Source organism: Ovis aries, chromosome 8, assembly GCF_016772045.2.
Source record: "Ovis aries strain OAR_USU_Benz2616 breed Rambouillet chromosome 8, ARS-UI_Ramb_v3.0, whole genome shotgun sequence".
Taxonomy (NCBI): domain Eukaryota; kingdom Metazoa; phylum Chordata; class Mammalia; order Artiodactyla; family Bovidae; genus Ovis; species Ovis aries.
In genome coordinates, this window is record NC_056061.1 from 47873876 (window position 1) to 47901064 (window position 27189).

Consider the following 27189-nt stretch of genomic DNA (forward strand, 5'->3'; position numbering starts at 1 on the left):
GACATGGTCTTTGGATGGGTTGTTTCTTCAGAGTTGATGTCATGTGTCAGCTGGAGACCAGACAACGGCATGCATTCTGAGGCAGCAGACTGGCAGCTTCTCCATCTTCATTTAGGAGGAGAGAATTGTGAATGTTTAGCTCCTGCCTCCGAGGTTTCACATATGTGAGTGGGTTTCCTTACATGCCTCCTTGGCCTCTCCCACATTTCAGCTGTTGGTCCATGAGTCTGGATAATACCATGAAGCGCCACACTGAGAAATCCACCAAGCACTGGTTCTCCATCTACCAGATGCTGGAGAAGCACATGCAGGAGCAAACAGAGGAACAGGAAGGTAACTCCTGACCGTGAGTTCCCTGCTTATGTAGAGGGTCCAGGCTAAGCTTGAAGGGCTGCAGAGTCTGGGATTTACTGCTCCCTTCTCCTCCACCCACTGCTTTCACACAGGATGTGTTAAGTGACTGCTGGTATTCCCAAGAGGTCAGCCGAAAAAGCTGGGTAGTTCTTTTCTTACTGAGAATAACGATGACAGCCAGAGAGGCTAAAGTGGCTTATCCAGAGTCCAGAGAGCTAGTTGTTAGATAAGATTTCCTTATTCTCTGTGAGACAAGTCAGAGAGGAAGTTTCTGTCTTGGTAGGTAGTAGTTACAATGCTTGAGTTAAAAGGGTTTCACCTCATGCTTAGAACAAGGGCCTCGTAACTCAGTTTCCTCGTTTGCCATGAGTGCATTTCACACATACTGCTAGCGCAGCTGCCATTTTTTAACCAGCTTGAAATGTAGCTGTAGTCCTTGCTCCAGACTTCATGTTAACTGGTGTCCCTCGGGGATCTCATAGTAGACTGTGTGCAGTATGACACTGAGTGATGGTTGCAGACACACGTGTTTTCCTCTTTGAATCTCTGAAGATGACAAACAGATGACCCTGATGTTGCTGGTCAGCACGTTACAAGCCTTTATTGAAGGATCCTCACTGGGGGAGTTCCACATACGACTTCAGATGTTGCTGGTTTTCCATTGTCATGTCTTGCTGATGCCACAAGTCGAAGGAAAAGGTAAGGATATACATATGTGTGTATAAAATTTTTTTTCTTTAATTTTACCCTATGCTGTTAAAATGATTAGGCTTTGAATTCGTGAGACAGGTGTCTTATTGCATACCAGATTTTAAACAAGACGCTTTCAGTTGTCTTTTACTATAATGTGCTTCAGGTAAGATAAAGAGGAAAACACTGAAATCAAGTGCAGACTGGTTATAATTGAATCCCTGCTAGTGAACTGTGGCAGCGGTAAATCAACAGATGCAGATCCTCGGAGCTGGCATGTTGAGGCAGCGCGTCTGTCTGTCTAGACGGTGCATATGTCCCGTTAAGCTTCTGCTTGATCCAGGCTATAATTAGGTTCTTTGATCTCAGGAGAGCACTGCCGCATATCAAGCAGTTGCACATAAAACTTCTACTGTCAGTTACCATCCCTGACCACGGCAGTTTAGATAAAAGTGTCACTGTGAGGTATAGATTTAAGTGAATGAGTAGTCAAGGTGAGCTCTTACTATGCCATCTTTTAAGACAGGCTTGGTTTCTGCTGACTTTACAGTAAGATTCTGAGAAAGAGTTGGAAATTGTGAGTTTGGTAGAACATCTGAGTATGCCTTCTTTAAGAACGAAAGTGCGACTGAAGAAAATATCCACTGCAGACTGAAATGAAAAGAGTAGGGGTAGTGTTGGCAGCCTGCATCTCTGGGAACCGCTAAGCCCGGCTCCCCGACGAGCTGTTACATAATCTGTGGGTGCTCTGCTGTGATGTCGTGGCCCAGCGAGTCATGAGGGAGTGTGCAGCCCCGAGGGAGAAGCCAGCAGCACGTGTGTTTTCATCTCCTTTTCCTTTCTTCCAGATGCACTTTGCAGTGTTCTGTGGAACTTGTACCATTATTACAAGCAATTCCTCTACCGGGTCCAGGCCAAAATTGTGGAACTTCGTTCCCCCCTGGAAAAAGAGCTTAAAGTAAGATGAACAGCAGTCATAATCACTCTTGGGAGAACAAAAGCAGCAAATTGTTTTTCAGTTCTGTTTTTTAATCCGATTAACAGTGAAACAGGAGCTCTGAGGAACGGAGGGGAACATAGCACCAGCCAAGCAGGATGGCAGGTTTTGCGTTTTGTGGCATTGGTGCCTTGGCCACGTGTGTGAGGGTTCTGTGGAGTGGCACCCATCAGAGGTACCTAGGGGCACTGTTAGGGCCCACTCCCCAGTTGCAGCCAGTGGGTGGCTCCCTCTTCCACCTCAGAGGAGCGCCAGCTGGTGTCAGCCTGTGGGCTGTGGCGGTGCTGGCGGGTAATGAGAATCCTATATTTGATACTTTCAGTGGTTGTGGAGCCAATGCCAGTTTATGCTAGAGTACACAGCGACATACTGATTGTCAGTTCAGTTCAGTCGCTCAGTCATGTCCGACTGTTTGCGACCCCATGAATCGCAGCACACCAGGCCTCCCTGTTTATCACCATCTCCCAGAGTTCACTCAGACTCATGTCCATCGAGTCCGTGATGCCATCCAGCCATCTCATCCTCGGTCGTCCCCTTCTCCTCCTGTCCCTGAGCCCTCCCAGCATCAGAGTCGTTTCCAATGAGTCAACTCTTCACATAAGGTGGCCAAAGGACTGGAGTTTCAGCTTCAGCATCATTCCTTCCAAAGAAATCCCAGGGTTGATCTCCTGCAGAATGGACTGGTTGGATCTCCTTGCAGTCCAAGGGACTCTCAAGAGTCTTCTCCAACACCACAGTTCAAAAGCATCAATTCTTCGGCGCTTAGCCTTCTTCACAGTCCTACTCTCACATCCATACATGACCACAGGAAAAACCACAGCCTTGACTAGACGGACCTTAGTCGGCAAAGTAATGTCTCTGCTTTTGAATATGCTATCTAGGTTGGTCATAACTTTTCTTCCAAGGAGTAAGCGTCTTTTAATTTCATGGCTGCAGTCACCGTCTGCAGTGATTTTGGAGTCCAAAAAAATAAAGTCTGACACCGTTTCCCCTGTTTCCCCATCTATTTCCCATGAAGTGATGGGACCAGATGCCATGATCTTTCTTTTCTGAATGTTGAGCTTTAAACCAACTTTTTTACTCTCCTCTTTCACTTTCATCAAGAGGCTTTTCAGTTCCTCTTCACTTTCTGCCATAAGGGTGGTGTCATCTGCATATCTGAGGTTATGGATATTTCTCCCAGCAATCTTGATTCCAGCTTGTGTTTCTTCCAGTCCAGCATTTCTCATGATGTACTCTGCATATAAGTTAAATAAGCAGGGTGACAGTATACAGCCTTGACACACTCCTTTTCCTATTTGGAACCAGTCTGTTGTTCCATGTCCAGTTCTAACTGTTGCTTCCTGACCTGCATACAGATTTCTCAAGAGGCAGGTCAGGTGGTCTGGTATGCCCATCTCTTTCAGAATTTTCCACATTTTACTGTGATCCACACAGTCAAAGGCTTTGGCATAGTCAAGAAAGCAGAAATAGATGTTTTTCTGGAACTCTCTTGCTTTTCCATGATCCAGTGGATGTTGGCAATTTGATCTCTGGTTCCTCTGCCTTTTCTAAAACCAGCTTGAACATCAGGGAGTTCATGGTTCACGTATTGCTGAAGCCTGGCTTGGAGAATTTTGAACATTACTTTACTAGCATGTGAGATGAGTGCAATTGTGTGGTAGTTTGAGCATTCTTTTGCATTGCCTTCCTTTGGGATTGGAATGAAAACTGACCTTTTCCAGTCCTGTGGCCATGGCTGAGTTTTCCAAATTTGTTGGCATATTGAGTGCAGCACTTTCACAGCATCATCTTTCAGGATTTGAAACAGCTCCACTGGAATTCCATCACCTCCACTAGCTTTGTTCGTAGTGATGCTTTCTAAGGCCCACTTGACTTCACTTTCCAAGATGTCTGGCTCTAGATGAGTGATCACGTCATCATGATTATCCAGGTCGTGAAGATCTTTTTTGTACAGTTCTTCTGTGTATTCTTGCCACCTCTTCTTAATATCTTCTGCTTCTGTTAGGTCCATACCATTTCTGTCCTTTATCGAGCCCATCCTTGCATGAAATGTTCCCTTGGTATCTCTAATTTTCTTGAAGAGATCTCTAGTCTTTCCCATTCTGTTGTTTTCCTCTATTTTTTTGCATTGATCGCTGAAGAAGGCTTTCTTATCTTTTCTTGCTATTCTTTGGAACTCTGCATTCAGATGCTTATATCTTTCCTTTTCTCCTTTGCTTTTCGCCTCTCTTCTTTTCACAGCTATTTGTAAGGCCTCCCCAGACAGCCATTTGGCTTTTTTGCATTTCTTTTCCATGGGGATGGTCTTGATCCCTGTCTCCTGTACAGTGTCACAAACCTCATTCCATAGTTCATCAGGCACTCTATCTATCAGATCTAGGCCCTTAAATCTATTTCTCACTTCCACTGTATAATCATAAGGGATTTGATTGAGGTCATGCCTGAATGGTCTAGCGGTTTTCCCTACTTTCTTCAATTTCAGTCTGAATTTGGTAATAAGGAGTTCATGATCTGAGCCACAGTCAGCTCCTGATCTTGTTTTTGTTGACTGTATAGAGCTTCTCCATCTTTGGCTGCACAGAATATAATTGATCTGATTTCGGTGTTGACCATCTGGTGATGTCCATGTGTAGAGTCTTCTCTTGTGTTGTTGGAAGACGGTGTTTGCTATGACCAGTGCATTTTCTTGGCAAAACTCTGTTAGTCTTTGCCCTGCTTCATTCCGCAAATTTGCCTATTACTCCAGGTATTTCTTGACTTCCTACTTTTGCATTCCAGTCCCCTATAAGGAAAAGGATATCTTTTTTGGGTGTTAGTTCTAAAATGTCTTGTAGGTCTTCATAGAACTGTTTAACTTCAGCTTCTTCAGCGTTACTGGTTGGGGCATAGACTTGGATAACTGTGATATTGAATGGTTTGCCTTGGAGATGAACTGAGATCATTCTGTCGTTTTTGAGACTGCATCCAAGTACTGCATTTCAGACTCTTTTGTTGACTGTGATGGCTACTCCATTTCTTCTGAGGGATTCCTGCCTGCAGTAGTAGATACAATGGTCATCTGAGTTAAATTCACCCATTCCAGTCCATTTTAGTTCGCTGATTCCTAGAATGTAGACGGTCACCCTTGCCATCTCTTGTTTGACCACTTCCAATTTGCCTTGATTCATGGACCTGACATTCCAGGTTCCTACGCAATATTGCCCTTTACAGCATCGGATCTTGCTTCTATCACCAGTCACATCCACAGCTGGGTATTGTTTTTGCTTTGGCTCCATCCCTTCATTCTTTCTGGAGTTATTTCTCCACTGATCTCCAGTAGCATATTGGGCACCTAATGACCTGGGGAGTTCCTCTTTCAGTATCCTATCATTTTGCCTTTTCATACTGTTCATGGGGTTCTCAAGGCAAGAATACTGAAGTGGCTTGCCATTCCCTTCTCCAGTAGACCACGCTTTGTCAGACCTCTCCACCATGACCCGCCCGTCTTGGGTTGCCCCGCGGGCATGACTTGGTTTCATTGAGTTAGAGAAGGCTGTGGTCCTAGTGTGATTAGATTGACTAGTTTTCTGTGAGTATGGTTTCAGTGTGTCTGCCCTCTGATGCCCTCTGATGCCCTCTTGCAACACCCACCATCTTACTTGGGTTTCTCTTACCTTGGGCATGGGGTATCTCTTCACGGCTGCTCCAGCAAAGCACAGCCACTGCTCCTTACCTTGGTCGAGGGGTATCTCCTTACCGCCGCCATTCCTGACCTTCAACATGGGATAGCTCCTCTAGGCCCTCCTGCGCCTGCGCAGCCACCGCTCCTCGGGATGCTCCTCCCAGCCGCCGGCCCTGGCCTTGTAGCAGCACTTTTTTCCATCGCTTTGAGACAAACACATGTCCCTTTATTAGACTTGTTTTACTTGCTCACTGACACGCTGTCCTGGGTTAGGGATGAAGAGAGCTCCGGTCATCACATGGGTGATCTAGAAAGAAATAGAATGACACCACCTTTGTAAAGCCCTTCCTTGAGCTTCATTTATCTTACAGGAATTTGTTAAGATATCCAAGTGGAATGATGTCAGCTTCTGGTCTATTAAGCAGTCTGTGGAAAAGACACACAGGTAATTCATCTTTTAAAACAGGGAGTGGCCAAAACTCAGAATTTTTGAATGGTAGAGAGCATGATTACATTGTTACAAAGGCCTGACTTGTGCTACCTTAAACTTGCTGAAAAAACACTAGACTGTTCTGCTGGCTGCACAGCACCGACCCCTCCCACCCAAAGCAGTCTCACTCGGGGAGGAACTGATGTGTCTCGAGACAGAGTGGGCTGTGTGCTGCTGACGGTCGAGTCCTCCACCATCTGCTCACCTTCAGCCAAGTGATCCCACCATTCCTGGCTTCAGTTGAGATTAGAATACCTGCCATGCTTTTTCCTTTAAAAAAACCCAAAAGATTATGAGTTTCTAGGACACTCGTAGTATACTAGAGGTACAAGTTATTAAGTTGCCTGTGTATGCATTATGTCATTTACATATTTCCTCACTTTTCCATTTTTACTTTTTCCTGCCCTTATCTCCCATTACCTGGGGGCCAGAACCCTCTTTAAATTCATGAAGAAATTTGAAGCTGTCCTGAGTGAACCCTGCCAGTCATCCCTGGTGGAGGGCGATGAGGAGGAGCAGCTGGACTGTTTGCCAAGGCCAACAGGTGCAACCGCAAGTGAGGAGACCCCCGTTCAGAGTCTGAACAGGGCCCTGAGGGAGACCCTGTTAGCCCGGCCAGCAGCCGCGCAGGTATTAGCTCGCGAGATACCGTGTTTGCTTCTTCCTGAGCTGGTTGGATGGGGTCTGTGCTTTCTGTGGGAGATGTGCCCTTAGAGCTAGGTGAGGGAATGCCTTTGAAATCTTCTTTAGGCTAGTGGTGTGGTGTTTTGTCTTTCTGACCTTGCTGCCTAGTAAGGCAAAAAGTGTTAATCCTCATGCTGGAAGCTTAACATGGGCCTGTGTACAAAACCGATGTACTTATCTGTGAACAGTTCCCTTACCTGTAAGGGAAGATTTAAAGCATCAGCTTAGGAATAGGGCATGGAAGGTGCCTTTGGGACCCCACATGATGAGGCTGCTGCACACACCAGGAGTGACTGTGTGTAGTGATGTGCTGCTTTGAAGTGGTTGCTGGTGACCATGGTGTGAAAATGTGTGAACTTCCATCACGGCCAGTTTCAAGTACCAAGGCTTGAGAACTGACAAACAGTTATGAAGACCTTGAGTGAGCAGGTCTGTGACAGGAGGGTGTCCCTGCTGCAGCGTCACTGGGTGTGGGGGGGTACTCGTGAGGGAGTGATGGCTTTTGGCGTCATGCTGTGCTTTCTACGCTGGGTCTAGAGAGTCAGCAACGCTATTAGAACTATTTTAATAGTTCAGAAAGCTTAGTAGAAACTGAGCGTCCAGCCATGATAAGGCTGCACACATATGATATAGCTGCCAAATTTATTTTCTTTTGATTGTATTCATCACCTCACTGCTCATAATGCTGATCAGATTTTTTTGTTATTGAGTTAAGAATTTCACGATTCCTCGGGGAAAAAAAAATAGTAAAACTGTGGCCCCCACAAACAAAAGCTTTTCCCTTTGCCTAGTTTCCCTTCGTCTGCTGCCTTCCCTAGTATCTGGATCCTGGTGTTTGAAGTGTCAGGAATTAGAGGGTGATGGGAGACAGTGGCTGGAGTTGGATTTTGCAGTCAGGTTAGCCCTGCCTGTGTGTCTGAGAAGCACAGTGGGGCACATTATCTCAGAGGCAGCAGTTACGCTGCCCAGCCCTGCCTTCAGGGAGCAGGACGGCCCCTCGTGACAAGCGCAGAAGGCAGCGCTGGGGGCAGTGGGGTCGGGGGCTTCCCTGACAGGGACCTCGCACGCCAGCTCCATACTCTGCTAAGTCCCTGAGGCACATGAGGTTTTACTTTTTGGTGATGTTTTATTTATTCTTATGAGACTTCAGAGACGGGGCAAGGGGAGTGTCCTGTTGCTGAGCCAGGTATGTGGAGGGCATGACATTTAATTCAGCACCTGCGTGGGAGTGTACCATGACTGTTGTACTCTGTGTCACAGGCTGCTGTTCCAGAGCAGTGTCAGGGCACCCCTCTCCCCTCGGAGGGGACCCTTCTGCGTCGCTTGCCGAAACTCCTGAAACGCATGAGGAAGATGTGCCTAACGCTCATCCAGGGAAGCCCCCTGCCCCGCCTCGTGGAGGGCCTCGACCAGTTCACCGGTGGGTGCATGCCCAGACTGAGGAGGCTTTCTTTCTGAAGTATCCCCAGTGGCCTAGAAAGGCTGGAATTAATTACCTGTGTCCTAGTAGTGTAGAGTAGGTAATTGAATAAGCAAGTGGGTTACAAACCAGCCAACACCCAGACACAGTCAGCTGAGACCCCGCAGATGGTCATCGTGGTTTTCGTCTTGTCCTCCTCTCGTGCAGACCAGAGCAGTGTTAGCCATTCTCTACAGCAGCCTTGTCCACATCAGCTCTTCCTGGTCAGGAACATGAGTGAAGGGTTTCCTAGAGTCTGGATGCCTTCATCACCTCTCAAAATGTTGTCTCTCTTGAGTTAAAGGAAAAGGAAAGTTCATGCACAGTCCCTTTCTTTTCCCTTTCACTTCAAAGAGCCATAGCAATCTTGTCTCCCTGGTTGTTCTTGCTCTGCAATGTATCAGCAATGGCTGGGAAAGGGGATCCAGAACTTAATAGACTGTTTGGGCCCTTGGCAGCCTTTCACCACTTCGTCCACCTCTACCCAGCCCCAGCGAGTGTGGGGTCACAGTGAAGCTGGTCCTTCTCCAGGAAGGCTGCAGTCTGATCTCAGGAATATATTTATACAGGAAAAAAAAAACTTATTAGCGGGACTTGGCTGGCGGTCCAGTGCTTATGGCTCTGTGCTCCCAATGGAGGGGACCCAGATTCAATGCCTGGTCAGGGAACTAGATCCCACCACTGCAATTAAGATCTGGCACAGCCAGATAAATAAAGTAAAAACCAGCTTGTTAGAGTAATAGCCTAATATCCATTTTTCAAGATAACCTGCCTGCCTGTGCCTAATGATGGGGATGAATGGCCTACAGATCCCAGCTGCGCCCTTTGGGAGACTCACGGCCTCTCCTGCCAGCTGTGCCGGCTGTGTGCAGTGTGTGGGCTCTCACCTGATGGGCTAGACAGCCTGCTAGCCCGTCTGCTCGGGCTGCCTTAGCAAAGTACAGCTGACCCGTGAAGAGCACAGGCGCTGGGGCCATCGCCCCTTCACAAGCTGGGAAATCCAAGTGTCACTTAGAGTCGGTCATCTGTGTCCATGGTTCCGCATCCACGAATTCATTCAACTCGGGCTCATGTAAACCCCGAGGTATTTACTATTGAAAAAAAAAAAAAACTCCCATGTAAGTGGACCCACACAGTTCAAACCCATGTTGTTCAAGGGGCAGCTGTGCCACGTCTTGGGTGGTTTAAACACTAGAAATGGGTTTTCTCACAGTTCTGGAGGCTGAAAGTCCAAGATTAGAGTGTCAGCAGGGTCGGTTTCTCTGAGGCTCTCTCGGCCTGTAGATGCCTTTTCTGTGTCCATGTCTCCTCTATCAAGGTTGCCAGCCAGATTAGATTAGAGCCCACCTACAAGGCCTCCTTTTACCTTCATGGGCTCAGAGGCCCCATCTCTAAACACAGTCGTATTCTGAGGTCCTGGGAGGTTAGCACTTCGGCATGGACTTGGCAGGACATGCAGTCAGCTTATGACACTGCCTGTGGCAGCTTGGCAGCACCTTCGTGTTCTTGGTTCCTATGGGTATTCAGGAAGGCAGCACAGTGCTGGAGAAAGAATCTGGGCCTTGGAGTCAGTTCAGCCAGGGTTCAAGTCCTGGCTTCAAGTCTGCTCTGTAGCTGAATGGCCTTTGGAAAATGACTAGACTTTCTGAGCCTCTTTAGAGTGGCTACAAAGAAGTTCTGGAGCTGTACAGGTTAGAAGAACGTTTTCAAAGCACACGGTACAGCATAGAAGCTCAATTCATGTTGTAGTTATGGGAAGTTTATTCAAGTGTTTTAAAGTTACTAGTGTAAATCATGGCACATGATCCATGTTCAATAAGTGTTTTTTGCTTGACTGATTATAAAACCCCTGGATAAAAAGATTAGCTACTTTTATTTGGGTGTTTGTTGTCAAGATAGATTGTTTCCGATTTTTCTCTTGTCATGCATGTCATCAGTTGTTATTGAGAATTTACCAATGCTGAGGACTGTTAGATGTAAAGATGAATGACACTTGGTGTTTGTTTCCAAAATGTCCTTGGTCTTGGGTAATCGGAGTATATTAAGAATTCCTGGGGATTTCCATGATTCTCCCTTGTCTTCCCTGCAGGTGAAGTGATCTCCTTTATGAGTGAGCTTCAGAGCCTAAAGGTGGACCCATCCGCAGAGAAGGAGAAGCAGCGGTCGGAAGCCAAGCACATTCTCATGCAGAAGCAGCGAGCTTTAGCAGACCTCTTTAAACACCTGACAAAAACTGGTACAGTTTTCACTGGAAACTCAGTGGAGTATACTCATCTGCTTTTAGGAAGAAAAATAACATGGTTGATTTGGGGAAACTTTGTAGAGACAGTTGAGATGGTGCGAAACACAAGGTGGAAAGCAAGGTTTTGAAATGCCATTCGCAGAGTTCCAGTTGCACGTATGAAAATCCTATGATGAACCGTTTGTGACTCCCAAATAGTTTCACAGTTTTGCAGTGAGGTTTCTCAGAAACCATGTGTTTTATTTTCATCGCCAATTGTTGTACAGCACATACCCTTCCAGCATTGCATAGAGAGCAATACTTCTCGAAGTAACTCGTATATGAATCTTGCTGAAGTGCAGGAGCGGATTCTGTTTCGCTCAGTGTGGGGCAGGGCCTGAGAGTCCTGGGCGATGCTGTTCCCAGGACACGACTTTGATTAGCGGTGGCATTGCTGATCCATTCTCTTCAGAGTTTCTTTATTTAAAAACATGCTGTTTATTTCCTAGGTTTGTCATATCGCAAAGGTCTTTCCTGGGCCCGTACAAAAAACCCTCAAGAAATGCTCCATCTTCGCCCGTTGGATCTCCAGAGCGCATTGTCTATAGTCAGCAGCACTCAGGAGGCTGATTCTAGGTTAGTGTTTTTAATTATAAATGAAGCACGGCAGCTAAGCTTCCATGGCCTCATTTGCCAGAGTAGGGGTAGCAGTACTTCTGTCCCAGTGTCACCATTCGGATAGCATTTTTAAAAGTGCCGGCTCAGGACTGGCAGGTTGTGAGCGCCTAGTAAGTGTTAATTTTCTTTTTTAAAAAACTTCCCTTTCCTTCTGCCCTTTTAAAAGGTAAGGAACGAATGTAAAACATTGGAAGGTTGGGCTCTGTTGGGAGTCTGGTGGGTTGAGGAAGACAAGGGACCACTTTGAGCGTTTAAAGCAAGTGTTAGTAACTGTTGATTTTCTTCTTTTCATTTCTCTTTCCTCCTCGTATTCATCTCTCCCATTATTTTTTTGGCCTTTGAATTTTCCTGAGGTCTGCTCACTTGATTTGAATGTACAGGTGAAAATCTATAAGAGAATGGTCACATTTTTAAGTGTGCCATATACACAAACCTCTTCTAAGGTCTCGTGTTATTGTCACATCCTTTGTGTAAAGGACTAATGACTACTTGATTCAGTGGGTCCTCACAGAAGTAAATCTGCTCAGACTCTTGGTTTCTGATTGTGGCTGAAAAGACCAGTCTCTGACTCCTCGGGATCTGGGGTGGAGATAACGGTTTTAATTAATTACATCATGTTGACTTCTCCAGGTTGCTTACAGAAATCTCATCTTCGTGGGAGGGCTGCCAGAAGTACTTCTATCGCTCTCTTGCACGACACGTCAGGCTTATTGCAGTCCTGGCGGCTCCAGCCAAGGTAGGATGATAGAGCCTTGGGATTGCAGGGCCTGGGGACTCCTGTTCATCCAGGACAGCATCCTCAGACCTGGTCACATGATCACAGCCCATCACTGGAGGTGACTGAGCTCTCTGCAGTTATCAACCTGAGAATGTAATGTAATTAATGTAATTTTGTGCTTAACCAGAAAGCATTTGATAACAAGTTCTGTTACTCACCGTTTGCTAGCAGGTCCAAATCCTTAAGAAAAATTATGGAAGAAAAACTTCAAGTTGAGAATGTTACCCTCAGATTCTCCCCCCACCCCCCACCCCCCAATAAATTGAGAAAAGATCACTGATACCCAGTTTTGGTGTTAAAACTAGTTCCTGCTCATGGAACATCCACGGTCTGTGGAAGCACACTTGGAGAAGCCCTGCTCCCAGAGGTGGACGGATGTGTGGCCTCTAGAGGGCAGCGCACCCAGCTTGCCCCCTGCAGGGCTCCTCCAGGAGTGCAGGACCAGTGGCATCTGCACCATGCTGCCCCTCAGCACACTCCCCTCTCTCCCTGCCAGGAGGTGGGCGCCGGCCACGTGGAGCGGTGTAAAGGGTTCTCGGCGCACCTGATGAAGGTGCTCATCCGACAGCGGCGCTGCCTGACTGCGCTGACCGAACAGTGGATCCTCCTCAGGTATTGCTGACTGGCTGTGTTTCTCGGAATGAATCAGGGAGAATTGTGTGCGGCTCACAGTTGCTGCAAGAGCTGCTCCCAGTTGTGATGTGAGGTCTGAGGCCCGAAGACGCAGATGGGGTTGCTTTGGCTCGGCCCCTTACTTTTGATGGTAACACTTCTGCCCCCTGGTGTTGGCAGCACCTCCAGGGGATGAGTTGGAAGGCCGAGTCAGACGGAAAAAATGGTCACAGCTGAACCACACCTGGGTCTGGAGTGAGGGAGTTCGTGGTTGGCAGTCCATGTGGGCTGAGGAACAGGGTTGCATTCATGGCATTGGGGCATCCCAGTCTCGGCGCAGATCCGACGTGAGTCGACTTGAGTTTGTCAGGCTTTTTGGATCACAGAGTTGCAGTTTGCTGAACTATGCACAGATGCTCCCCAACGGAAATAAATATTTAAAAAGATGAGGACGGCTAGGAAGCCTGTCATCACCTGCTAAGTGGATCCTTGGCTGAGAGATCGTATTCTAGACTGTAGTCACTTCAGCTATTTTGTCTCTGCTCACAAGAGTTTATATAGCAAAGTATACTACATTTACTAGATTTTTTATTTTAGAAAATAGTGGCTGAAGTCACTGCGGTGCTGTGACTGTGTTGGGTATGAGAGGCCTGTCAGTGGCAGACGATAAGCAGTGAGTTCCCATTCTGCTACTCTGAAGGATGTGTTTAAACACCAAAGGCTGTGTTTAAGTACTTTGGAAGATATATGATCAGACCTTTTACTCCTTTGGGGGAGCCTCTCTTCTTGATTGTGTGGAACAGCCCATACTTCATCCAGAAATCAATGAATTTACTGTTAACAAATGGCTCAATGACACAGTTGAAGGTGCCATGTGTTTTTCCCCTGGGTTTGTTTCTCTGCGCAGGAACCTCCTCAGTTGTGTGCAAGAGATGGACAGCAGGCTGACGGGGCCGCCTGCCTACCCTGTGGCCTTCCCTCCTCAGGACGGGGTGCAACAGTGGACGGAGAGGCTGCAGCACCTGGCTATGCAGACCCAAGTCCTTCTGGAGCAGCTCTCCTGGCTCCTCCAGTGCTGCCCTGCTGCTGGGCCTGCTCCCAGACATGCCCCCAGACACGCCCCCTACCTGGAAGACCCGGAGCACCTCCAGGGGCTGCTTTCTGGAGCAGCGCTAGACCTAATCCCGTCAGACCTGACCTTCCCGTCCCCAGCTCCAAAAACGCAGCTGCCCTCTGGTTGCCTGATGCGGAAACAGGACCCACGTTGGCAGCAGTCAACTGCGAGATTAACAGAGATGCTGAAAACCGTTAAAACCGTGAAAGCTGATGTTGACAGAATTAGGCAGCAATCTTGCGAGTCTCTCTTTCATTCTTGGTGAGTGTGCCTGTGTCTCTGCTCTGCTTCTGTGTGGGCTCATGGTCACAGTTTAGTGAGGGAAGGGAAGGGTCGTGCTTTGGTCCTCAGTTTTCTGGTGACCTGCATAGTGCTTTGTGGTGTTATGTCCAGCTGTAAGTCTCTAGATGCCCTGAGTTTTAGTGGTTGGAGGGAGGGAAGGGTGGGTGTGGATGGGTGGTAGCGCCTTGCTTTCAACATTGTGGCATTTTTGTTGTTGCAGGAAAGATTTTGAAGTTTGCTCTTCTGGGCTGAGTTGCCTATCCCAGGTGTCAGCTCATTTGCAAGGCCTAGAGTCCTTGTTCATTCTTCCAGGGGTTGAGGGTGAGCAAACAGACCCACAAATGGCTTTAGTTGAGAGCATGAAATATGTAAGAAGAGAGATCAATAAAGCCACAGATGACTTCACTAGCTGGAAGACACATCTGCTCACCCCAGGCAGCCAAGAAGGTGAGGACTGCTTTTCAGTAACGGAGTAAAAGCCCAGTGTAATGTATCTGTTCAGGGTTCTAAGGCCAGGAAGTGTGGTTGGAGCCCATAACTCATATATATATATATATATATATATATATATATATATATATATATATATATAAAATTTATTTATTTTTGGTTGTGTTGGGTCTTCGATCTGCACAGGCTTTTCTCTAGTTGCGACGTGTGGGCTTCTCACTGTGGTGACTTCTCTTGATGGGAGCGCATGCTCTAGGGTGGGCAGACTTCAGTAGCTATGGCACGTGGGCTCAGTAGTTGGGGCTAGGCTCTAGAGCACAGGCTCAATAGTTCTGGAGCATGGACTTAGTTGCTCCATAGCGTGTGGGATCTTCCTGGACCAGGGATTGAACCCGTGTCTCCTGCATTGGCAGACAGGCTCTTGGCCACTGAGCCACCCAGGAAGCCCGAGCACATATCTCTTAACTTTTGTTTGAGCACCTTGCCTCTGGGTTGCCATCATATTACTTACTGTATAGCACATGAGTAGGGAGAGAGCACAGGCTCACTGGCTACTCCAGAAAGTTCTCTTTTCGGCTGGAAAGCTGACAGTTCCTGTTTGGATTAAGTTGGTGTTTATACGCTCCATCTTAACTGTTTTCTTATTTTTGGCATTCTTTCAGCAAAATTGTTTTAATACAAGGAAATAACCTTGTAGGTTTATCTACGCCAGGGATGTGTCTCATTCCTTATACCCAGCACAGCTTAACAGTGACTCAGCCTTAGCAGGTGCTTAGCTGGTGGCTGTTTATTAAAATGACAAATGAGGGTTGTTAGTGATTTCCAGAGGCACTGAAACTAATGATTGAGTTTTAAAAATTTGTTCTGCACCACGTTATTTTACTAGGAAACCAAATGCTGGATGAAGGGTTTGTAGAGGATTTTTCGGAGCAAATGGAAACCGCCATCCAGGCCATCCTTTGTGCCATTCAGAATTTAGCAGAAAGAAACAGTAAAAACACAGAGGAGAGCACTGACCAGGCAAGACCCCAAGAAGAAGATGGTATGTCTATAACCAGGAAAATACTAGTTTCTTACTTGATTTTTTCATTTGATCTGTTTTAAATATCTAAGGACAGATGTTGGAATAAATTATTGGATGAATGGAGAGGAGAGTTTATTCTGTTATTCACCATGTTGTTCTTTTCTGTGAATGAAAGAGACTGCAGGCCTTGAGAGCCTGCAGTTAGGACATCTCACAAAACTCCTGGAGGAAGACTTCTGGGCCGACGTGAGCACATTGCGTGTGCAGAGAATCATTTCCGCTGTCTCTGAGCTGGTGGAGAGGCTGAAATCATCTGGCGAGGATGGTACAGCAGCCAAGCACACGGTAACCAGCGGATCCTTACAAGCTTCTCACTGTCCGCATGGGCTGAGCAGAAGCAGACGGGGTTTCACCTCACTCCGCATAGTCTTCCCAAAGCAGGCCTCCTTGGCAGAATCATTAAGAATTTGATCTCTTTGTGCGTGTAGACCTCACTGACAAACTTTGGAAAACTTAGAGCTTGCTTGCTAAGGATTACAATTGTAAGTGGAAAAATGATGGCAGTCTAGAGTACCTAGGATTGACGTACCTAGAATTCTTTCATATCTTAATCACATACTCCTGGGTGTTTGATGTTAATGGTGGATGTTACCGCCATAACTAAGGATTACTGGCCATATCATGCAACCCCCTTTCCCTTCCGTAAGCCAGGAGAGGATGACATTGTCATCTCCCTAAGTCCAGAGAAACAACTTACTTTATAGGACTTGTGTGTTATTCTGTTGCATTGCTTCCAGTGCGAACTTTGAATCCCAGCAGAATTTGTTGATAAACATACTTTTTAAAAAGATAAACAACCTTGTTAACTAAATGTTAACAAGAGACTTAAGTCACTAAGAATTTGAAGTGTAGTGTTGTGAGAGTTTGTGTGAATGAGGAGGAAATCCCAGTGAGCATGGGTGGTGTACCTGTGTGTAATTAAAATGTGCCATTAGTGACATTTAATACACTCAGTGTTGTGCAGCCACCGTCACTACCTGGTTACCCCAGAGGAGACCTGGTATGAGCAGGCCTTTCAATCTGTTTTGCCCCTAGTTCTTCACCCAGTCCTGCCGCTTGTTGGTGCGCCTGGTGCCCATGCTGTCCAGGTACTCTGACCTCGTCCTCTTCTTCCTGACCATGTCTTTGGCGACTCACCGTAGCACTGCAAAGCTGCTCTCTGTGCTTGCCCAGATCTTCACGGAGCTTGCCCAAAAGGTAAGGACTGTTTACATAGAGCAGCAGGTACCCAAATATTCCATACCCATCAGTGTTTGATTTGATGGGCTTTTATTCTGGACCTTCACAAATAGCAGGAGGTGATTTGCCCTCCCTGTGAATTTCTTATGGCTTTGTTTATTCCCTTTTATTAAGCTTGTTTCTACTAAAGTCTTGGTTTAGTTTCTACTAAAATCAGGTCTCTAGTTTCTACTAGAATCAGGTCCCTCACGGGGGCAGTTCCCTAGACTACAGAGTCCATCTAAAGGCTGTTGCTTTCTGTTCATACTCTTCTCTCTCTGTCTCCAATTTGAAGTCTTCTGATAACTCTGAGCTAGACCTATAGGATAAATGAATCCTTAATGCTGTTAAGCCCTGGTGGCTCAGAGGGTAAAGAGTCTGCCTGCAATGTGGGAGATCTGAGTTTGATCTCTGGGTCAGGAAGATCCCCTGGAGAAGAAAATGGCAACCCACTCCAGTATTCTTGCCTGGAAAATCCCATGGACGGAAGAGCCTGTCAGGCTACAGTCCATAGGGTTGCAAAGAGTCAGATACAACTGAGCAACTTCACTTTAATTCTGTTAAGTTGTAAGTTATTTATACTTATTCATGAAATGGTAATGGGGTTCTTAAGGTTAAGAGAGGTGGGCATCTTTAATAGGGAAGTCATTCCTTCATTCAGCCATGATCCCAGTGCTGTGAAAAGCATTGATACTGTAGAGACTGCAGACCCTACCCTTGGAATTCAGGAGCAGCAGACAGATCTAACAGACTCGGCATGGCATGGCAAGGCCAGTCACAGGGCTCTCTGGTTCCGAGATTCAGAGTGAGTGAGTCACTTAGCCTCAGTTTGCTCATTTGTAAAATGGGACTTGCATTTTTATGAGAACCACCTTCAACTAAATATATAGTTTTTTGTTTCTTTTTTTTTCTTTTAATGTCCCTAGTATTTTAAGATCTTTCCTGAATCTAAATATGGTACAGGTGAGATGCACTTAAAGAAGATAGGAATTTACAAACTGAAGGTGAGGTCTAGGCTTCTTGTAAACAGTCACAAGCTCTTAGTTTTGAGCATCTAAAATACTATAAAGGGATTAAAAAAAAATGGGGAGGCAAGCCCTTGTCTCTAGAGGATAAGTGTGTGCCTTTATTGAGATCTGCCCCCTCTCTCTGATGGGCACTGAGCCAATCTCACATCCCATCACTTCTGGAGGGAACACTGTGTGCAGAAGACGGGCAGGACAGTATGTTGAGGGTGCCCCCAGACTTGGGTCGGCTATGATTGTCCACTTGCACCATCGCTGTTGTCTGACAGGCTCTAGAATGACCGGCCTGTCAGACCTGTGTGTGTTTACGGATGGGGTTGTGGTGGGTAGAAATGGTTCTGATAAAAGCAGAGTGCTGCGAGCTTAGTGTCTGTCTCAGCTGCAGCAGTAATGTGCCCTGCGGAAGGACGTCTGAATCTCCCTCCTTTTATGACTTACTCTGCATGCATCTAAATGTATTTCTTTAAAATAGTGTGAAAATGTTAGGTGCTCAGTCTGGTCTGACGCTATGTGATCCCATGGACTAGCCCACCAGGCTCCTCCTTCCATAGGATCCTCCAGGCATGAATACTGGATTACGTAGCCATTTACCTCACTATTTTAACCAAAATGTATTTTCCAGTCACCTTTCTAAGAATACATGTCCTGAAAGTGAGTTTGCCTTTCCCTTAATTTTTTAAGTCTCTGTACTGTATTCCTGTTCTCTCTGAGGACTGCTGAGGGAACTTGAAAATAGATGAGATACAGTGCTAAGAAAATAGATCTAGGTTGTTATGGAAGCGCTTAAGCCATGGAGAGCTGTTTCTGAGTAACTCAGCCAGCCAGTGTTTGCTGGTTCTGGATCTTGGTCTTGTTGTCAGCGTATTCTTAGTACCTTCTCATCCTCAGATTGACAAATATCTTGATAGCGTACACTCTTCTCTGATAGAATTTCTGATGGAGAGCCTTTATTTTCTTCTGTTTCTTTTTCTAGTCAATTTCATCCTACACACTAGTATTTGATACTTATTTTTAGGCTCTCTTCTGACATGAAATACAGTTTTGTTAACTCTTTACAAATGTTGCTCTATCTCTAGACCCCATGCCATAAGGGTTGCCAAGTGCCTTGGCAGCAGACGCCCCAGGCTGAGAGTGACAGGTTACCTCAAGGGTGGGGGTGCTTTTTTTAAAAAATTTTTTTGCGTTATAATTACTTCCCAGTGGTAAAGAACTAGTGGCTCTTTAAAATGCTAGTGGTAAAGAGCCTGCCTGCCAGTGCAGGTAGATGTAAGAGGCTCAGGTTCGATCCCTGGATTGGGAAGATCCCCTGGAGGAGGGCATAGCAACCTACTCCAGTATTCTTGCCTGGAGGATCCCATGGACAGAGGAGCCTGGTGGCTGTGGTCCTTAGGGTTGCAAAGAGTCAGACAAGACTGAAGAAACTTAGCCACACACACACACGCACGCACTGTGACTTGATTTGAGGACCATCACACAAAATTTTCCTTAATGAAAGAAGATGAACTCTCTCACAGCATCTGTTTTCAAGCTGCTGTACCTCAAGGGTTCTTCTCTTCTCTCTTTCCTCTCTGGCTTACTAATTTGGGAAGTAGATAAAGAAGGACAAAACCCTTTTGGGATTTAGACACTGAGAGGGTTTACTCTGTCTCCCCACCCCTGGTGATTTGCTTCTTAAATACCATCCTTGGTATATACCTCATTCAAATTTTTCTATTAGCGGAATGACCAGAGGCTTTCACAGTCAAAACCTCGTATATTAAATCTGATGTCAAGCTTTGAAACTGCATAATAACTTATCACCAAGGAAGAAAAGAATGTCAAGAAGTCTCCTGTCCTTCCATCAGATATAAAATACTGAGCTAGATAAGAATTTACCATTTATGTAGAGTATTTTTTCCTGTAGCAGGACTGGGAATCACTTCTTTATTGCATTTGTATGTAACCGTTCACTCTTCATTTTTCAAGGGATTTTGCCTGCCCAAAGAGTTTATGGAAGATTCAGCGGGAGAAGGGGCGACTGAATTCCATGACTACGAGGGAGGAGGGATTGGAGAAGGCGAGGGCATGAAGGATGTGAGTGATCAGATAGAAAATGAAGAACAGGTATGTTTTCATGGCCATGAAATATGTAGATTGGATGCAGAAGCACACACTCCTTTTCCAGTATTTACATTACACATATAAATGTTTTTGCTATTAGGTTAATGGTTTTCAGACTGATTTAGGTACCTTAAGAATACTGGAGTTTAGGGAGTGGCTGTAAATTAAAAGCTTGAAGACAATAGAAAGGATATTTTGTAGCTCAGTCATTGGTTGTACCTACAATTTAGGAAGGAAATAGTTTAAAAATTTTTTATTTTAAATGGGAACATTTTTGCTGATTTTCTAGAGAACACTTTTGGTAGTGGTTCATTTAAGGACAAAAAGCTTGTCTATTTTAAGTAATGATTATATTAAACAATAGTGCTAGTGTTTGTTATTAATGGTTTTATTGTTTTATGTCTTTGACATGTTCAGATTTTAAATATCTATATCCTTTTTTAGTTGGAATCAAGAATGCTTTTAAATATTTAGATGCTTTGGACTAAGATTCTTATATTACATTTTAAAATTCCAATCTGATTTGGATTTTTTTTTTTAATATACTTTTAGTCATTTAGTCATTAATCAACTGCGACTTGAAGAAAGAACAGGTAGTGGAATTTCATTTTATCATCTGTATTCTAAATGTAAATTAGTCCACAAATTTCTATTTAAGGTATGGTCATACCTATTAAAAATAGAGGAACAAACCAATCCAGACTTCCTCTCTTCCTTTGAAGGGAAAATTGGAAAGATTAAAAAAAAAAAAAAAAAGAATAATGCTCGCATTTATGTGGTAGAGCTTTAATGTACAGTGTGTGTGTCTGTGTGTCTGTGTGTGTGTATTGGCCTTTCTGTATTTCTCAAATTTAACTTAATTAGCACCCAGTACTTTGTTAATGAGGAAAAAAAAATAAAGTAAAAGAAACCTAATAGAAAAGTACAAATCCACTGCAAAAAAACATTATTAAGTGGGATAGAAAAACTTTCAGAAGAATTTGGCAGTGTCTAATAAATTATAAACTCTTTGTGTTCTAGGAATTCCATGTTTCCTCACAGAAATCTCATAAGGCCCCAAGATAAATATGTGTACAAGGGAGTGTATTTAAATAAAAATGTTTATTACAGCATTATTTACACTGGTGAAAATTGTGAAAGAACCCATATATTCATCAGGAAGGAATTATTTTTAAATGATACTGTTTATGCAGAGCAATACTATAAACAAACATAATGAGATAAATTTTTAAGTATCAACATGGAAATATATCTAGGACATATTTTTTAACTTTTAAAAAACAGATTGCACAACAGTTTGTAAAGAATGATCCCTTTCTTGTTTAAAAAAATGCTGGAGGCAGGTATTGATATAGACTGTATATATTATATTTCTAAGTGTCTATTAGTGTGCTTATAGATAAAACAACATGCCAAAACATCACCAGTGGTAATTTCTTTGGAAATTTTGGAGGATGGGGGTGCCAGGGAAACATATTCTTTCTGTTTGGCTTAGAAATTTTTATATGAGGTTATATTACTTTTGTATCTTAAAAAGGACTCTTGAAATTCAACCATAATGGAAGAGATAGCAATCTGAATCTTTTGCCCAAGATATGATATAGATTGTGTAGGAATATGTAGTGTAAGGAAAAGTGAAGAAAATTGCATTTACTGGGGGAGGGATAAATTAGGAGTTTGGGATTAGCAGATACACACTACTATATATAAAACAGATAAGCAGCAAGGACCTACTGTATAATACAGGTAACGGTATTCAATACCTTGTAATAACTTACAATAGAAAATGATCTGAAGAAGTGTGAGTGTATCTGAATCACTTTGCTATACATATGAACCTAACATAACACTGTAAATCAACTGTACTTCAAATAAAAAGATAAAAAGAAAGTAGTAGAGGGGGAAATTTACATCACAGTTGGGTAATGTCTATGAGAGATCAAAGTGACAAGATAGATATTAAATTTATATGCAGTACAGTAAGTGAATTTTTTTTATCCTACATACAGAATATATAGACTTTTAAAATATGTCTGGATTTTTAAAAATGTTCACATGAAGGAAACCTCAATAAAAGTCTATATTCTCTAACAACAAATGCAAAATAACTAGAAATTTGTTAACAGAAATATTAAAGCAAGTCACAAATCATGTGCATTTTCTCTGTTGGTTCTTTTTTCTCTCCTCAGAGAAAATTTTATACCATTGACCTTGGCATTTATATATTTATATTCTATTTAGAACTGAATAAGCATTAGTTCATTTATGTTATTTAATGCTTTTTTATTTAGGTAGAAGATACATTTCAGAAGGGTCAAGAAAAGGATAAAGAAGATCCTGACTCAAAATCAGACATTAAGGGCGAGGATAATGCCATTGAGATGTCAGAAGACTTTGATGGGAAAATGCATGATGGGGAGCTGGAAGAACAAGGTTTGAGATTATCTGCCACTTCATTCTTGCTTTTGAAAAGTGGCTATTTTCTCCAGGAAACTAGGTGTTCCCAATAAGTAGCCTAGTATATACTCTTGGAGCAAGTTGGTTACTCTGCGTGACTGCGGAGGGAGCATCGGCATATGCTGTATGTATGCCGGTGTGTCAGGAGTCTCTAGTTCCTTGTGGAGGGTCTGCTCTGAGTAAACTGAGACGCTGGCTCTGATGTTCCAGCTGCTCCACGTGCCAGATGAGTGACCTGTGGTGTCCTCTAGGGAGAGCGAGGAGATGCACCCTCACCGAGCTTGGCTCTCAGCTCAAGTTGAATTGTTCTAGAGAGGTTTTTTCTTTTTTTTAATATATATATATATTTTTCTAATTGCAAAATCAGTAGACATTTGTTGTAGATGATTTGGAATGAAAACGCAGAAACCAAATCAATACCATTGTACCTGTCACCCAAATCACTTAATTTTGGAGTATTTCCATTTATGGCATATATATTCACACACACACACACATACACAGAGACCGTGAATGGTTCTATAGTCTGCTTTTTTCATTTAACTTATGAGTATTACATGTCATTGAAAATTACTTGATAATGATTTCTTACAGCACAGTATCATCTGTGATGTTATTACCATAATTCAACTGTTGCCTTAAATTTCTATCCAAAGCTTAATTTGAAATACAGTGTGTTACTTTAAGTGAACACCTTACAGAAACGATAGCTAACTTCAGAGCAGAAGAAGGTATATGCATGGCTAAGTAAGTATAAGAGTATGACCTTTGTCAAAGCAGACCTTGATCAAAGACAAAGGAAAGAAAAGTCTGGTTATTTGATCGAGACACATGATTTGAGATGTTAGAATCATTGGCAGAGAATAGGTTGGCGATGGGGAGGAACCTTGGAGGCATTGTAGACCACCCTTGATCATTTCCCAGGTAAGAAACCAAGACCCAGTGAGGTTGCTGGGACCCTTAATGAACTCTCCCAGCACCAGAATGAGACATCCTGACAGCTGTTCTACCACCCTCCTTACAGTCCTCCACCATCACACGTCCCAGACCTCCCTTCTTCTCCAGTCTGCAGACACAGTAGGAGTGCTTCAGGACACCTAAAAGCATCTGCCTGTAGGGGGTTCTGTAGAATCGCAGTACATCCCAAGTAGGATCTTGGCCGGGTCCCTGCCTCTCCCACACACACAGGAACAGATTAGTCTGGGGATCTGCCGAACTGAGCTGAGTGCCTTCCCTTTCAGAAGAGGATGATGAAAAATCAGATAGCGAGACTGGAGACCTAGATAAACAGATGGGCGATCTGAATGGTGAGGAAGCTGACAAACTAGATGAGAGGCTTTGGGGTGATGATGACGATGAAGAAGATGAGGAGGAAGACGGTAAGACTGAAGAAACAGGACCCGGAATGGACGAGGTAAGCAGAAGATTCCCCCATCACTTTGTGCCCACGATGAGAGGGGGCAGTCTTCCTACCCACTGCCACTCCCTGTCGTTCTTTGCTCGCTCTTTGCTGTCTTGGTTTTTCTTCCGTCTCTATTTTTCTGTTTTTTCCTGCTGTCTAGATTTTTTTATTACATTCAGGGCTCAAAGAGTAGCCTGACCTGAGGCATCCCTTGTGTTATGGAGGAGGGAAATTGGAGCATTGTTATAGATGCTGTATCTGATTCTGCCAGTGGTCACTGCACTTGCCCAGCCCTGAGCTTAGGGGACCCCCAGGGCTGGGTGTGATGCATCCCACAGCTCAAACACCCGTCCCCACCCTGCTGTTCACATGCCTGCTGTCACCGCTGCCACCTGGGCTGTCCTGCCCGTTCCCTCCAGGATGTGCCCCGTCAGCTGGATGGTTCCATGGGATGGGCCCAGCACAGGTCTGGGAGCTGCGTTAGATAGTAAAGTGAAAGCAGCGTTTTAGATTGAGAGTAATGATGTTGTGTTTTTTCTTCCTCTGATATTTAGGAAGATTCTGAACTTGTTGCTAAAGATGACAACTTAGATGCTGGCAAGTCAAACAGAGAGAAAACCCAGCAAGATAAGAAGGAGGAAAAGGAAGAAGCAGAAGCTGATGACAGTGGACGAGGCCAAGACAAAATTAATGAACAAATAGATGAGGTAATGAGGATTCAGAACCCACCTGCTCTTCTCACTCAAGCCAGGGCCACTGCAACACACAGCTCCCAGGGTGTCTCAGGACGTATTTTTTCCCACTTATCATTTGTTTTCCCACTGTCTCATAAAGGAATGTGTCATAGAGCCGCTTAACTGAGCATAAAATATCTAACCACTGGTTACCGATGAGATGAGCTTTGTGCTGTTGGGACTCATGTTATAGTTTAGAAACTAAAACCCACAGTCCTTTTGTATATTTCTTCCGTAAACTACCATGTCCTCTTTGCGATCGGTAACACAGCACCCCTGTCTGTGGAGAATGTGCACAAAAAGTGAAACCTGACATTCCGACATGAAACTGTAAAAATATTGGTAAAATTCTAATGTGTACTGGTAATTTTAGAGCAGAGACATTGTATTCTCTCAGCATAAGGACAGTTGACCCTTGAACAGTCGGGGCACTGGGGGCACTGACCACCTGCAAGGCTGGAAATCTCTGTGTGACTTTATAGTTGGCCCTCTGCGCCCGTGGATCTTCAGCCTCAGGTCCTTAAGAGCCACAAGTCTGTGTGGTACCATAGCACATATTTATTGAAAAAAAATCCACATAAGTGGTCTGTATAAGTGGACCTGCGCCATTCAAACCTGTGTTGTTCAAGAGTCAGCTGTGTTTAGAGCTAATTATGTGTGAATGCTATTCCTTTTAAAAGTTTACTTTTATTTTTCCTGATCTCTCTGTCGCCCAAAGAGGGAATATGATGAGAATGAGGTGGATCCTTACCATGGCAACGAGGAAAAGCTGCCCGAACCTGAGGCCTTGGACCTTCCAGATGACTTGAACTTAGACAGTGAAGACAAGGATGGTGATGGGGACACTGACCGTGAAGATGGAGAAGGTGTGTCTTTTAAAACATAAAGGGCCTGTTGAAAGTCTCTGAAAATGAGCAATAACCAATCCCTTTTCAGGCCAGCGTCATGGCCAGCTCGTTATCGTCTGATTCATGTAATTCCAGCTTGGCAAGATGGCTTGCTTTTTCTTTGTTGTGTTTCTCCTCCAAGTAGACCTGACGCTTGTAGCCAGCAGGGCTTCGTCACGCCAGTCACCTGTCCCGTATCTCACTCCTCTGTGTCTGGGTGGTGCGGTCACATGCGGCTCTGCCTCCCTCCGGGTTCACTGTGAGCCCCTCTCGTGGGCTGATGTAAACTCTGTGCAGTCCAGGTAGTCAGGCCTCTTGCAGAGCCCCGTTACTAGCTTTCTGGTGAAAGTTTTGTTTGTTTTTAATTATTTTTGACTGTACCACGCAGCTTGCTGGATCTTCATTCCCTGGCCAGGAATTGAACCTGGGCAGCTGCAGTGAAAGCGCCAATCCTAACCACTGGACTGCCAGGGAATTGCCTCCTAGGAAAGTTATTGATTGTTGTGCTTATATTGTGTGTTTAGGCTGAAATGTGAAATCATAATGGGAAGTGAAGTTGAATAATCCCAAGGGAACTCACTTGGCACAACAGCAACCCAGCGCTTCTGCCACCCACTGTTCCCTCTGAGTGTGGCTCCCCTAGGGAGTGTCTCCTGGTGTCAGGAGGTGGTGTAGGTGATGCCGCTGTGATGGAGGCCCTGTCAGGATGGGCAACCAGACAGGAAGGCAGCAACAGCCTCACTCAGCTTCTTAGTGAGGCAGTTACATATTTAGAAAGCTATTAAAAACACCATATTAGAACAAAAAGAGCAAATTACAAAGGAATAAATGAGAGGTACTATTTATGTGAAAATTTGCTAAAAGAATGTATGAAAACACAGAAATAATTTATGGTAACTTCAGGTTATGAGCTCCGAGGAAGTAGGAAGAGCAGAGACATCCAGAACCCTGACAATTGTGTCCAGAACTATTTTATTCCTTAAATACAAGTGACAGATGTGATACACTTGTGGCAAGATATTAATATCTCTTAAATCTAGGAGGGAGTATTTGGCGCTCATAAATGTGAAATGCCTTTTTCACATTTAAGGTATTTGATAACCTGTGCTTAGAACATTCTTCGCCCAGTGAATCTCTAGTTCTCCTTTTTAAGCATAGTATAAGCTGTTGCTTCTACGGCAGTTTTCATTACCTTATAATACAGGAAGCTTATTTCAACCTTAAATTCAACAGTCAAGCAAGCATAAAATTAAAGTTCACTGAGAATCTAATAAGCTATTTTGCCCTAGAAAAATATCCAGACTCATTTTAAGTTACTATGTATATAAACTAAGAAGCAATTACTGCGAAAAAGTTATCTTTATACAGTTCTTTCCATTTACAGTTACTGCAAAATACTGGCTATGTTCCCTGTGTTATACAATACATCCTTGAGCCTATCTTACATCACCAGTCTGTACCTAACACCTCCTGTTCCTATGTTACCCCTCCCCTCCACACAGCGATAACCATTAGTTTTTTCTGAAGGAGCAATTATTTTAAAGAATTATTTACTAACAAAGTAGTTGATTTCTGAAATATCCAAATTACAGAAAAGCTGTTTTAAACAAAACTTTTTCAAATAGGGTTGTTCCCATTTGAATATATGTTGTATTTTCTGTGTATGGTAAGGAATGATGTCCATCAGTTATTTGTAATGATAATTGAAAATTAGACTAGCATTTCCTGTCTGTTCTAAAATATCCCTATTGTTGTGGTGGCTTTTTGGATTTTTAATGGATATCCAAACAGTTGTATGCAATATACAAG

At 44.2% G+C, this 27189-nt stretch overlaps 1 protein-coding gene across 1 annotated transcript in view; it reads left to right on the top strand.

Moving 5' to 3' along the window:
- MDN1 (midasin AAA ATPase 1) overlaps positions 1-27189 on the top strand; it is a 145364-nt gene that overhangs the window by 102991 nt on the left and 15184 nt on the right. Inside the window, exons 69-88 of the mRNA XM_012182781.4 lie at positions 212-333; positions 907-1053; positions 1893-2002; positions 6077-6150; positions 6627-6825; positions 8140-8299; positions 10428-10574; positions 11069-11195; positions 11868-11973; positions 12512-12627; positions 13535-14002; positions 14244-14470; positions 15360-15515; positions 15673-15842; positions 16593-16754; positions 19766-19903; positions 22192-22333; positions 23599-23771; positions 24314-24466; positions 25212-25359. Of these exons, the coding sequence (XP_012038171.3) occupies positions 212-333; positions 907-1053; positions 1893-2002; positions 6077-6150; positions 6627-6825; positions 8140-8299; positions 10428-10574; positions 11069-11195; positions 11868-11973; positions 12512-12627; positions 13535-14002; positions 14244-14470; positions 15360-15515; positions 15673-15842; positions 16593-16754; positions 19766-19903; positions 22192-22333; positions 23599-23771; positions 24314-24466; positions 25212-25359 (3245 nt within the window). The remainder of the gene's footprint in view (positions 1-211; positions 334-906; positions 1054-1892; positions 2003-6076; positions 6151-6626; positions 6826-8139; positions 8300-10427; positions 10575-11068; positions 11196-11867; positions 11974-12511; positions 12628-13534; positions 14003-14243; positions 14471-15359; positions 15516-15672; positions 15843-16592; positions 16755-19765; positions 19904-22191; positions 22334-23598; positions 23772-24313; positions 24467-25211; positions 25360-27189) is intronic.